The 14,421-nt window shown below is 40.6% G+C and overlaps 1 protein-coding gene across 6 annotated transcripts in view; it reads right to left on the bottom strand.

Annotated features, from left to right (window-relative positions):
• ciita (class II, major histocompatibility complex, transactivator) overlaps positions 1 to 14,421 on the bottom strand; it is a 103,081-nt gene that overhangs the window by 39,625 nt on the left and 49,035 nt on the right. For all 6 annotated transcript variants that reach the window (XM_059979193.1, XM_059979194.1, XM_059979196.1 and 3 more), the window contains one exon: positions 3,174 to 3,305. In XM_059979193.1, coding sequence (XP_059835176.1) covers positions 3,174 to 3,305 — 132 coding nt within the window. The remainder of the gene's footprint in view (positions 1 to 3,173; positions 3,306 to 14,421) is intronic.

Here is a 14,421-nt window from a genome sequence, read left to right as displayed (position 1 = left end):
CGCAAAAGAATAAAACCCAACTTCGTTAGCCACTTGCGATAGGCTAACACTCTGATCCTCGATAGAGCCAACTACTGTATCGATATACAGTGCAAAAGTCTTAGGCACGTATACGTAGCTAGGCTCACTAAGACTTTTACACAATGCTGTATGTTGGTTGGAACAGAAAGGTGGTTGGGAACAGAAATACTTCAGATAACAGAAGTACTTAGCTTTGCATTAGCTCAGTAGAAATAACTGTTATTTGGTAACTGGCAAGATATAATATACAGTTTTTTTAAAATGAAATGGCACTTTTTATTAGTTAGCTTACAAACCTTTAGTGACAATTTTGACCATTGTCTCTAAAATTCCCTACCATTTTTTATTCATTAAATAATAAAAATAATTTACAAAGTTAAAATTACCTTCACTATTTTCAGAAGTATTTATTTTCTGTGCTGTAATTTAATGAAGCATAAACTATAATTAAGGAGTATCTAATTGAAATCTATCAGTGCCAACAAAATGCACACTTTTAATCTATTGACCAGCACAACAAAACCTGCTTTTCCTTCTACTCAATCTGCTCATTCTGAGTCTTGATATATTTATATATATGATATAATGATATATTTCATTTTGGCCTAACCTCTAATGCATAAATCTTTGTCTCCTGGTTCTTGCTAAACTGCTAAACAGGTTCAGCTCACTGGATAGATGAAAGGAAAAAGTACTATCAAATATTCCTTCTACCTTTGAATCTATCCAGTTCATGAATACTGTGCAAGGGAGGAAAGTTGCCATTCTTAGCCAATGTGGTTGCCTCTTAAATGCCCAGGAAAACAGCCTGGCAAGCCACTCATTTTAAGGGCAATTTGAGAGAGACAATAAATGCTGTCCTTGTCATTGATGCTCTTTTTAAAAAATTTATTATTTTTTCAGAAAATTACAAAGAATAAATGTAATGAAAAATTAATAAGAAAAAGAAAAAATAATATTAATCCTCCCCCCCTCCCCTTAACCCTCCCCCCTTAACCCTTATCTAAAGAAAGAAAAGAAAAAGAAAGGAAGGAAGAAGAGAAAGATTGCCTGGATATCGGAGGATCCCCACATGCTCCATGGAGTTCAAAATAATTTTAATATTTATTTTTACTTTCCCCAATTACTTTATAATTTTATCTTCAAAGGACCTATATATTTAATCCCATCTTTTGTAGCTATGGGAGCCAAATTTTCAAAAATATATCATATTAATTTCTTAGATTATATGTAATTTTTTCAAGTGGAATACAACTATATATTTCATTATTCCAACGATCCATAGTTAAATATAAATCAGATTTCCAAGTAACTGCGATAACTTTTTAGCTACTGCCAATGCAATTTTTATAAATTTTTTCTGATACTTATTCAATTTAAGTTTTGGTATTGTCCCTTCAATATCTCCTAATAAAAATAATATTGGACTATGTGGGAGTTGTACTCCAGTAATTTGTTCCAATAAAAGTATTAGATTTATCCAAAATGGTTGAATTTTAAAACAAGACCAAGTAGAATGTAAAAAAGTACCAATTTCTTGATTACATCGAAAACATTGGTCAGACATATTTGAATTTAATCTATTTATTTTCTGTGGTGTTATATATATATTGATGTAAAAAATTATATTGTATTAATCTAAGTCAAACATTTATTGTCTTTATCATACTATCATAATCTTGACCAACTTTGTCCATCAATTTTAACATTCAAATCAGATTCTCATTTTTGTGTTGATATATGAATTCTAGATTCAATTGTCTGTTTTTGAATCAAATTGTACATACAAGATGTAATTTTTTTAATTTTTCCTTTTTGAATTAATATTTCTATTTCACTAGGTTTTGGCATCAACATTGTTTGACCCAGCTTTTCTCGTAAATAAGCCTTTAATCGAAAATAACAGAAAAGAGTGTTGTTTGATATTTTATATTTATTTTTTAATTGATCAATCGACATCAATATACCTCCTTCAAAACAATCACCTTAATATACAGTATTGTGCAACTGTCTTTGACACCGTAGCTATATACATGTGCCTAAGACTTTTGCACTGTACTGCAAAATGGATTGCATTAGTCAAGTACACTGGCTCAGAGAACTGGTCCAAATTTATCCTGTGCAACACACATACACAAAATGCTGGAGGGCCTGCTGAGTTCCTCCAGCATCTTGTGTGTGTTGCTTTGGATTTCCTGCATCTGCCAGTTTTGCCATGTTTGCAAAGCTATCCTGTGATAAGGTATCCACGAGATCCTCCCAAGTTGGCTTCCTGTAGGTGTTTACTCTGGTTGTCCCAGTTAGTGAAGTCATACCCTGTTTCTGTAGAGTGTGCTGATCTCCTCAGCAGCTTTAAAAATTGGTGCTGCTGTTGAGAGTGTGTGTGTGGGGGGGGGGGGGAGGGGGGGTGTCAAAAAGCTGGGTCTGCTTTCCCTGCGGTGGAGGAGATTCGAGGGGATGCAGTGAAAGTATATAAACTCCACAAATGATTCCAGGAACGAAAGGGTTAATACGTGAGCACCATTTGATGGCTCTGGGCCGATAGTTGCTGGGGTTCAGATGAATGAGAGGGATCTCATTGTAACCTGTCAAATATTGAAAGGCCTAGATAAAGTGGACATGGAGAGGGTATTTCCAATAGTGGGGGAGTCTAGGGCCAGACAGCACAGACTCAGAATGGAAGGAAATCCCCTTACGTCAGCTACGAGAAGAAATCTCTTCAGCCAATGGGTGGTGAATCATTGCCCCAGCTGGCTGTGGAGGCCAAGTCATTGGGTATATTTAAAGCAGAGGTTGATAGGTTCTTGATTAGAAAGGGTGTCAAAGATTATGGGAAGAAGGCAGGAGAATGGGATTGAAAGGGATAATGAATCAGCCATGATGGAGTGGCATAGCCAACTCGATGGCTTAATTCTGCTCCTATAAATTATGAGGGGTCCCAGCAGTCAAATTGATAATTTGTTTTCAAATATCAGAGAAACAAGTGTAGGTCTGGAACAACCATTTGCAAAACAGTAGGACACAAACAACCCATTGCCAAACAACTTTGCTTAATTTTTGAGGAAGCAGCTCAGGACATGAACATACTTGTCCGCAGATGTATTTCTCTGGTAATGGGCACGACTCTCTTATCTACTTCACAATACAGATACCTGTTTCACAAGCTACTTCTCCATTTTGAATGCAGGTTTCGGGCAGAGCCATCTGCTCGTCTTGAAGCAAGGTCAAATAGTTGTGGCTTTTCACTGCTGGTTGCTCTGCCGTGTAGCTTTGGTTTCTCATGTCTAGAAACAGAAAGAAAGAGGTAGAGATTTGAAAAGCATGTCATTGTCTTCACACATTGTTTCACTTGTTTTCAATTTGGCATAATAATGTGAATTTGGAGAACTAAAAGGTATTTATCAAATGTCAGACTGTATTAAACATTTGGATATGTTGCAATCGCAAAAAATTATGTTATAGTGAAACTGAAAGTATTCAAGTTATACTTGTGTCACACCCAAATCAAAAGTCTAAACATATTTATCTGAATACTGAACACTTCCATCTACTAACACTGCAGTAACTTTCTGGACTATTTGCCAGACCACCATTATTCCCATTACATGGAAAAAAAACAGTCAAAAATTAGCTTGACCCACATACACCTACATTCTCGACATAATATGCTCTGCAGAATTACGCTAGTTAAACTTTTAACAAGGCATTGCATCTTGAATTAGCAGTGACTGAATGATTGCAGATTGGATTAAGGTGCAAATAAATCATTTTAGCACACACACAAAATGCTGGGGGAACTCAGTAGGTCAGGCAGCATCTATGGAAAGGAATAAAGAGTTTGCATTTCAGATCACAACCCTTCTTCAGGATATATACAGCATCACTCAGCCAGATCCAAAAGAAATCTAGACCTTGTAGTACTTTGCCTTGAAAATGAAACACAGAGCAGTAGTTTAGACCATAAGATCATAAGATATAGGAGCAGAATTGGGGCATTTGGCCCATTGAGTCTGTTCCATCATTTCACCATGACTGATCTATTCTCCCTCACAGCCCCAATCTCCTGTCTTCTCCCTGACCAATCAAGAACCTATCAATCTCTGCCTTAAATATACACAATGATTTTACCTCCACAACTGCCTGTGGCACCGAATTCCACAGATTCACCACTCTCTGGCTAAAGAAATTCCTCCTCACCTCCATTCTAAAAGCACGTCCCTCTATTCTGAGGCTGTGTCCTCTGCTCTTAGACTCTCCCACCATAGGAAGCATCCTCTCCCCATCCACTCTATCAAAGCCTTTCACCATTTGCTAGGTTTCAGTGAGGTCAACCCTCATTCTTCTGAATTCTGGTGAGTAGAGGCCCATAGACATCAGAACCATTACCACTACCCCTATGTGCATATATTTGGAATGAAGGGAAACAAAAACCTTAAATATAGGAAATCTGACTCAGAATTCATAAAGCACTGAAAACAAGCTTCTAAAAAGTTAACATAATTCCTCAAAAATGTTGAAAGTGGATGATTTGTTTCTCCATTTTAATGTAGGATGAATCTATTGACAAAATTAACCATGCCCTCAGAGAAATTAATTCAAGATTCAAGATTGTTCATTATCATTCTTCAGTACACGAGGGCAAAGGTGAAAAAAATGATTTTTACTCCAAATCTGTTGCAGCATAAAAAACATAATATGCATAAAGAGCACAACACAAAAACGCTATAAATACTTAAGATTAGCTTATATACTGATTGTGTGTAAAGTGTCGTTAGGCCACAGTAATTTATAATTATTGCTGACAGCACCCTATGATGTTCAGCCAATCCCACAAGAGCAAATTTGAGTGTTATTGAACCCTTCCATGAGATCAGCCCCTGTTGACTTGGCTCCTGTACACCTCCTATTCAGAATTCAATGGTGGCGTTGAGCGGTCGAGCTTCGCGTTCACTACTTGATATGTCATAATGCGCCAGTTTCCTCCCATATTCCAAAGACGTACGGGTTAGTAAGGTTTCAAAGGTACATCTAACGTCAGAGAAATGTATACAATATACATCCTGAAATTCTCTTTCTTCGCACAGAGAAGTGCCCCAAAGAATGAATGACAGTTAAATATTAGAACTCCAAAGCCCCCACCCAGCTCCCCCTCCCATGTGAAAGCAGCAGCAAGCAATGATCCTCCTCCCCCACCAGCAAAAAAAGCATTCAAATGTGCAGCAAAGCTTCAGTAATGTCACAGACTTCCAGTACCCCAAAGACAACTCGTTCACCCGCTAATTCGACATACCACAGGCTCTCTCACTCTCCCCCAAATAAGGGAAAAAGAGGTGTCCCCCATCTTAGAGTGAGAGAGGAGACATAACAAACAACTGACTGATTTAGGATGTCAAAAGTCTGCTATGTTACTTTTTCCGACCACTGAGACAAAGAACTGGGCACACACCCAGCTTGTTGCTTTCGATCTTCTGTCTCCACACCAATATCCTGCAGCAGCGCCGACCTTGAGTCCGCCCACGAGCAGAGCCATGAAACACCGGAAACCTGAACGTGCGCTAGCCTGCTAGGCCATGTCCTTGGCATATTAAATAGCAGCCAGTCGTGAGACCCTGAGGGTGGGTCCCATTCCCGCAAAGAACCAAAGTAACTCCAGGTCAGGGTCTTCAAAAGAACCCTGCAAGGGAAATTGGTTGCAACTGGGCGGAAGGGCCAGAAGGGCCTGTAATTATTCTCTATCTCTAAACAAATAAACAAACAAACAAATAAATAAGTAGATCCATGTTAACCGTCCTTAAACAATCAATGCATCAAAGGTGTCTTCATAAATGAAGATGCATACTGTCCCTCAGTTTTTAATAAGGAATTTATTATCCTTGACTCCTCAAGCGATGCACCAATAACCACAAAGGACTTAAGCATAATGTTAGATCATCTGCAGTTTTCTCTCTTTCTCTTCCCAGAAGCTGGAGTATCACTTCATTTAAGACTGGCAATTTTCTCACTTCCAAACATGCTAAAAAGTCATAACTTCCTCCTTTACACTACCTATCTAATATTTCAACTCTTCAGTAACCTTAGTAACTACTCTCTTTGAGAAGAGTACAGCACAGGAACTGGTCCTTCAGCCCACAATGTCTCTGGTGTACGTCATGTCATATTTACATCTCGCTTCTGCCTACACAAGATCCATATCCCTCCATATTCATGGGCCTATCTAAGAGCCCCTTGAAAGTCACAGTCACATCTTTATTGGTTGTAAAAAAAAAACAGCTGCTATCTGTTAATTCAGAATCTAATTCACTGAATCCACAAAAAAATGGCTTTTCGTATCCCTAGAAGCCCTTACTTTGAAATATTGCAGAATATTGCTAGCCAATCAAAATCTTCTACCGCTAAACAGTTCACAGTGTTTTTAACCGGCCAACAAGCTCACGATGTCAAATCAATACCCATTCAGACCCCAGAGGAGTATATAAGCCAGCATTCTGAGGAGACAACAGCCTCAACTGCGCATTGATCATGGCTTCTCGATTGAAGCCGAAACATTTGCAAACGTTTTGCCAAACTCGCAATCAACTGAACTTCCAAAAGGCCTTACTTTCTCTGCTTTGCTAACCTTCATTTTAATCTAATAACACAAAAAAACTGGGACAGAAGTAGGCCATCCAGTTGTTGAACCTAATGCACGTTTATCAAGATCATAGGTGAGCTTTGTCCATACAGCCATGTTCCTAGACCCACATCCCACATCTTCCTTCACATACAGAAATCTATCTGTCTCTACTTGGTTAAATACACAGAAGAACTTCCATAGCCTTGTGGGAGAGATAATTCCAATGATTTGCCCCATTCTATGTGAATAATCTAGAAATTCCTCTGTTTCTCAATTCCAATTGGTCTATCTATCAGTCTGTGATTATCAACTCTAGTTTATACCTGTCTCAATAAGGAAAATGTCACCTCTACAATCCAGCCTGTTGAATCTTGTAATTTTTTTCCAAGTTTCAACAAGAATCTCTTTTATTTAACCAACCATTGGAGAGTATCTTGTTAGTCTACTCAACATCTCATGTGGCATATTCATCACCCATGAAACCAGCCTACTGAATCTTTGGTACACTCCTTTCCAAAGTCCAAAGTAAATTTTATTATATAAGAACATATATGTTGCCATTATGAAAACGTAAAATAAGGAGATAAAGAGTCCTTGAAAGTGAGATTATTGGTTGTGGGAACATTCAAATGACGGGGCAAGTGAAGTTCAATGTAGTTATTCTCTTTTATTCAAGAGCCTGACGGTTAAGGGGTAGTATCTGGTGATGCGAGACCCGTGGCTCTTCTTGCACCTTCTACCTGATGGCAGCAGCGAGAAGAGACCATGGCCTGGGTGGTGAGAACCTTTGATAATGGATGCTGCTTTTCTATGACAGCATTTCATGGAGATATGCTCAATAGTTGGAACATTATGATTTTTTTTTAAGCAAGGCGGCCAAAATTGTCCACAATACCCAATGTGCAGTCTCACCAAAGACTTATATAATTCAGATTCAGATTATTGTCATTTAGAAACCACAAATGCAATGCAGTTAAAAAATGAGACAACATTCCTCCAGAATGATATCACAAAAGCATATGACAAAACAGACTACACCAGAAAATCCACATAATGTTTGGCAATCCCCAGTACAGAGTCCGGAGAGGCTGCTACGTATTAATAACGCACTACCGTCTAGCATATTCCCCGGAAAGGAGCTCCAAATCCACCAGATAAAAACAAGACCAAAAACTAAAGCTACAAGACCTGCACAAAACCACATAGTTACAACACTGCAAACAATTGCACAATTGATTAAAAAACACACTATGGGCACAGTAAAAATAGTCCAAAGATGTTAAAGGACTACAAGTTAATTGAAGTTATCTTTCCGTTTTCTCAAATCGTTTTACAATAAAGACTAACATTGTCTTCCCAATCACTTGCAGCACCTGCGTATCAGCTTTCAGTGACTTGTCTCCCTTTGTACATCAACATAATCCAACACCTTACCAGTTAAAATACACTCTGCTCTTCTGTTCATGCATCGAAGTCAATAATTTCATGTTTTATTCTCCTTCTGCCACTCAGCTTGTCTGCACTCAGAGTTCATTTTATTAAATACTTCCTGAAACTAATGAACTGGCCACTGAGTGTATGTTCATGGTCTTCTGCTGCTGTAGCCCAAGCTCTTCAAGGTTCTGCCTGCAGTGCATTCAGAGATGATCTTCTGCACACCACCGAGCCACTGTTGTCTTCCTGTCACTTGAACCAGTCTATTATTATCTGACCTTTCTAATTAACAGGGTGCTTTTGCCCTCAGAACTGCAGCTCAATTAATGACTTTTGCTTTTTGCACCATTCTCTGTAAACTCTAGAAAAGTGCATGAAAATCCCAAGAGATCAGCAGTTTCTGAGATACTCAAACCAACAGGCTTTCTATAGTCAAAGTCACTCAGATCCCATTTCCTCCCCCCTGCTGATGTTTGGTCTGAACAACAAATGAATCTCCTGACCATGTCTACATGCTTTTATGTTGCTGCCATATGATTGGCTGATTGGATAATAAGCAGGTTAATAACTGTATCTAATAAAGTAGCCACTGAGTGTAAATGCCTTTAAAACCTCTGAAGCACCCTTTCCTCTAGTCACAATCCTACCTACGTTTTCCCTCATACTATACACTATTGATTCCTTTAGGCTTTCTACTGTATTAGGCTACAGGTGTACTATTTTATTTTGTCATATTCAAAGTATACTTATTCTAAAAGTATGTATGCAGTACACAACACTGAGATTCATCTTCCCCATAGACAACCACGAAACAAAGAAAACCATGGAACCCATTCAAAGAAAAACATCAAACCCTCCCTCTCCGCCACACGCAAAAAATATTACACTGCACAAACAGCAACAAAAACGAATGAGCAAAGACACAAAAATGAAAGAGTCCATTTTCAGTTCAGCTCAGTGTTCATTATCTGCAGGCACCCTGATTCAAAGTCCCCCAAAAACAGCAACAGAAAAAGAAACCAAAAAACACATCACAACACATCACATCACACACCAGGCAGGATAGAACCAGACTACAGCGCACAGTGAGGACTGTCGAGCGCATCATTGGAGCCTCCCAGCCCTCTATTGTGGACCTGTACTCTTCCAGGTTGAAGAAGAGGGCGGGGAACATCATAAATTATTCCTTCCATCCTGCGCACGGACTGTTTGAACTGCTTCCGTCTGGTAGGCGCTTCAGATCCCTCCAGACTAAGACTAAAAGGCACTGGAGAAGTTTTTTCCCTACTGCGGTCACTTTGCTGATCAGTTAACTGCCAGTTAACTGTCGGCTAACTATTACTTGGATTGCACTACTTGTATGTATAATCTATATTTTAATTTATATTTATCATTATTATTGTTATGAGCAGAGAGACAACATCTGCCGGAAGTAAATTCCTTGTATGTGCACAGGTACGTGGCGATTAAAGTCTGATTCTCATTCTGATCCTGATTCTGATTCTGACAATGTGAACTACAGTCCAATCCACAAACTGCAATGATTAAACCTTGTTGCAGAACCACCCTCGGACAGCAATGCGGGAGAGAATTCGGGATCAGGTTTAATATTGCCTGCATATGTCCTGAAATTTGCTAACATTGTGGCAGCAGTACAAAGCAATATAAAGAGAAAAAGAAAACTGTTAATCACAGTATATATTTTATATATATTTATATTCCGGCAGATGGAGCTCGTCGGCCTGGGAAGGCAGTCTATCTAAGAGAGGGAAAACTCTGATTTCAAACCTCCGCTGCCTTGCGGCCATACCCACTCGTGGGGAAGGCTTCGGGAGTAAACCCTGAGGCGTTGCTTTCAACCTCGTTCTGGCAACCCCTGCGACAACACCGGTGCCAAGCTGTATCGACCCTTGCCCTTCCCTTGGACAACATCGGTGGTGTGGAGAGGGGAGATTTGCTGCATGGGCAACAGCCAGTCTTCCATACAACCTTGCCCAGGCCTGCACCCTGGAGAAGACTTTCCAGGCGCTGATTCATGGTCTCGTGAGACTAACGGATGCCACCACCATATATATATTTACGTATATATAAATTAATAAAATAAGTAGTGCAAAAATTAGGGAATAAAAAAAGTGAGGTAATGTTCATGGGTTCAATGTCCATTTTAGAAATCGGATGTAGAGGAGAAGAAGGTGTTCCTGAATTGTATGGTAGTGTGTGCCTTCAGGCTTCTGTACCCCCTTCCTGATGGTAGCAATAAGAACAAGGCATGGCCTGGGTGATTACACGAATACAGGGACCGCAATTACTCTCTATTCAGCTTGTTATCGAGGGCTCCAGATCTGGCAGCTTTGCTCTTTTTCTTTGTGGAACATGTTGACCCTGAACCCTATGAAATGATTGGAATCAATTCTAGGACGTGGTATTAAATGGCAAATCAGCACTGGCAGGAGATTTTTTTTGTAAATCTCAGTAGAAGTATATTCCAGAGAGACTTGGAAGGAGGATGGGGCAACATCTAAGTAAGGATATTAAGGATATCATTACATGGAAATGAAACACATGAAAAGCAGTAGGAGGCCAGAAAATTATGATTTTTTTTAGTGCAGAGAAGGATGACTAAAAAAAAGGTAGAGTGTGAAAACTGGCAAAAGCATAGCAAAAGACAGGAAGAGATAGAAAAAGGAGAGGAGTACTCATTTATATTACTTTACCAAAGAGGATAAGTGAAGGATTAATAATGGGAAAGGGACAAACAGCAGACATTCTAAATGATGGTTTGTATTACTCAGCAACAGAATCCCATTGCCATCATCGTTGGGCTGTAGAGAAGGAGAAACGTAAAAAAATTCACTTCATTAAGGAAAAAGGTACTAGACAAACTAATAGGGCTAAAGGTTTACTCTGTGGTCCCCCTCACCATATCCCTCTCTCACCTTGTCTCCTTACCTGCCCATCACCTCTCTCTAGTGTTCCTCTTCCTTCTCTTTCTTCCATGGCCTTCTGTCCTCTCCTATCAGATTCCCCCTTCTCCAATCCTTTATTTCTTTCACAAATTGACTTCCCAGCTCTTTACTTCACCCCGTCCCCTTCTTCTGGTTTCACCTATCATCTTGTACTTCTTCCTCCCCTCCCCCCACCTTCTTACACTGACTCCTCATCTTTTTTTTCTCCAGTCCTGATGAAGGGTCTCGGCCTGAAAAGTCAACAGTTTACTCTTTTCCATTGATGCAGCCTGGCCTGCTGAGTTCCTCCAGCATTTTGTGTGCATTGCATAGAAATTACTCTGTTGGTTGTAATCTTATAAAACTCCCCTGGGTTCAGGAAAAGACCAGAAGTCAGCAGTGCAAAGACACAATTCTGAAAGAAGAGACAGAGAGCAGGAAATTTAAAAACCAGTTAATGTAGCATCTCCTCCAGGACCACAACCTTGTACTGGGTTTGGAGGCTTGCATGCCTCAATGACCCAGAGAACTATGTTGTTTGAAGTCAGGAATTTACGCTTTGGCCCTAGGCAAGGTCAGAGGTCAGAGGGTAGAGGCCAGACTAAGAGTGGTCCACCAGTTATCCAGGTTGGTGGGGGGGAGGGGTTCAGATCAGGTCTAACAACCCTGATTGGTAAAACAAAACTGTTACAGAAACAGCAATGAAGAAAAGTGTGGTGGTACTCCTAAGTGTTCTCATGCCAGTGGCTTGGTTTTCACTACTGTAGGTCAACTAAGTCTGACAGTAATGAAAATCAAGCTACAATCTTGATGAAGGAAGCTTTGAACACTGCCAGAGATAGAGGACCTTCCTTGTTGGTGGGCAGTAGAGATGTAGTATCTGATAGCGGGAGTATGCTGAAATCCATTAATAAGGAGACAACGATATAACTTCGAGAAAATCAAGCAGAGTTCACATAGTCCTATGAAAGCGAAACAGTGCTTGACAAATTTGCTAGGGTTCTTTAAGAATAGAAGGGTGGATAAAGGAGAACCAACCTGTAATGGATTTGGATTTCCAGGCGACATTGAGAAGACACCATATAAAAGGTTACTGTGCATGATGAGCAATTTTAGTCGGAGGGGGGTAATATATTTGGGCAAGGATAGAGATTGGCTAATATAAAATACAGGACCAGGATAAATGATCAGGATAATCTCCCATGGTCCACTCTCCTCTCCTATCAGATTCCTCCTTCTTCGGTCTCTTACCTTTTCCACCTATCACCTCCTAGCTTCTCACTTCACCCCCACCCAGCCACCTACCCCCTCATCCAGCTTCACCTATACCCTGCTGGCTCACACTCCCTCCCCTCCCCCACCTTCTCTGGCTGGCTTCTTCTCCCCGCCTTTCCAACCTCGATGAAGAGTCCCGGCCCGAAACGTCGACTGTTTATTCCTCTCCACAGCTATTGCCTGAGTTGCTGAGTTCCTCCAGCATTTTGTTTTTATCTGGATACTTGGGAGTTTCCCTTAGGGAACTGGTTTTCAGATTTAACACAGAACGTAGAATGTTCTACATTACACTACAGGTCCCGAAGCCCATGATGTTGTGCTGACTTTATAACCTACTTTAAGATCAATTTAACCTTTCTCTGCTACATAGCCCTCCATTTTTCTATCATCTATGTGCCCACCTAAGAGCTTTTTAAATGGCCCTAAAATATATCGACCTCGACAACCACCTTTGGCAGGGTGTTCCGTGCACTCACACCTCTGTGTAAAGAACTTAACTCTGACATACCCCAGGGACTTTCCTCCAATCACCTTAAAATTATGCCCTCTTGTATTAGCTATTTCTGCCCTGGGGAAAAGCCCCTAGCTTTTAGAGCACAAGATAATAAGACTAGGCCAATAAGTCAAAACCTCACTCAGGGTGTCTCTGCCATTTGGGTATTAAGAGACATAGAGAGAGAGACTAATTCTACTTCACAGTTGCCAGGCTGTGGTCTCCCAAATCCAGTGTTCAACCAGGTACTTTTGAAATGTTCTGCCTCCATCACCGTATCGGACAGGCAGCAAGTCTGAAAGGTCCACATTAACATGGGTGAATGGCGCCCCTCCACCCACCCCCAACCCCACTCAAATCCCTACCGTTAAGAGATAGGGAGCCTCGTAGCAGGCTATCACAGCAACAAGCTTTTGCTCGAAGTCAGAGAAACCGAAGGGCTGACCGTTGACTTTAGGAAGTGGGCTTGTGCCCAACCCTCTGTTAACGTCGATGGTTCTGTGGTCGAGATGCTTATGAGTTGCAAACTCAAAACATCAAACTAATTCAGAGCAAGACACGGGAGTCTGGAAATGTGGGTCTAACTTTCGAGGTCTGCACGTATCACTTGGTAGAGCGATGATGTATGCAATTTACATATTTATACATATAACCCATGAAGAATTATTTAAATGAACAAGGATGCTTAGTCAACCATTACAAATATCAGATTACTCAAATATTATTTAAATATTAAATACACAACACTCCTCTTTGTTTAGCTATAAACTCCAACTCAATAGAGAATGCATCAACTATATAAACAGCATACTACATAATACAAATACAATATACAGACGTGCACAGTTTAACGTGTAAATGTTAAATTTTCCCATTCAGGCTTAAAGATTTAATCACTGTGGAGGGTTTCCTTCTCTTGTGGGATAACACTTTTCCTGACAAGGGGGAATCATGCTGTTTGTGGCTGTGGAACAATCCCAGTTTCCGGGGCCTCCTCCGGGATGATCGCTGGAATTGATTCTGAGTCTGCACGGAGCGGTTCTGATAGCAGTGGCCAGCTCTCGTCTCTAACGACTGACTCTTCTCTCCTCAACTGATCGACGGGTCGTCTCCAGATGAGACCAGACACCACCTCCACTGTGTAGGAGAGTGGTCCAGTTCTGTCCTTAATATTTCCGAGTGCCCGCTTTTAATCACCTCTGTAGTCCCTCACCAGGACTGCTTGACCAGGAGTGAAACATTGAACCTCCTTGTTTGAGGAGCCTTCAACTTGTCTCAAGTGGTGGTCAACATACAGCTTCTGAGATTGGATTTGAGGAGGTCCAAACACGAGCGCAAGGGATGACCCAGGAACAGCACGGCCGGTAAGTTGTCAACTGTGGAATGTGTTGCATTACTGTATACAAGGGGGAAATCGGGGAGCTTCTGTAGTGTGTTCTGCTGACTTTGCTCGCTGTACATTCCTTAGACTCTACTTCCAAGCCACCTGTAGTTGGGTGGTCTGGTGTAGATGTAACATGTCTTATTCCATTCATTCTCAGGAATGACTGAAGGTGTTTGCCCCCACAAACTGCGATTCAATGTCACTGACTAAGTGCTCTGGAATACCTGCCCTCGTGAAGAGACCTCTCAATACATTG

Source organism: Hypanus sabinus, chromosome 9, assembly GCF_030144855.1.
Source record: "Hypanus sabinus isolate sHypSab1 chromosome 9, sHypSab1.hap1, whole genome shotgun sequence".
In the NCBI taxonomy this organism is placed as follows: Eukaryota; Metazoa; Chordata; class Chondrichthyes; order Myliobatiformes; family Dasyatidae; genus Hypanus; species Hypanus sabinus.
This window is presented reverse-complemented; position numbering and strand designations above follow the sequence as displayed.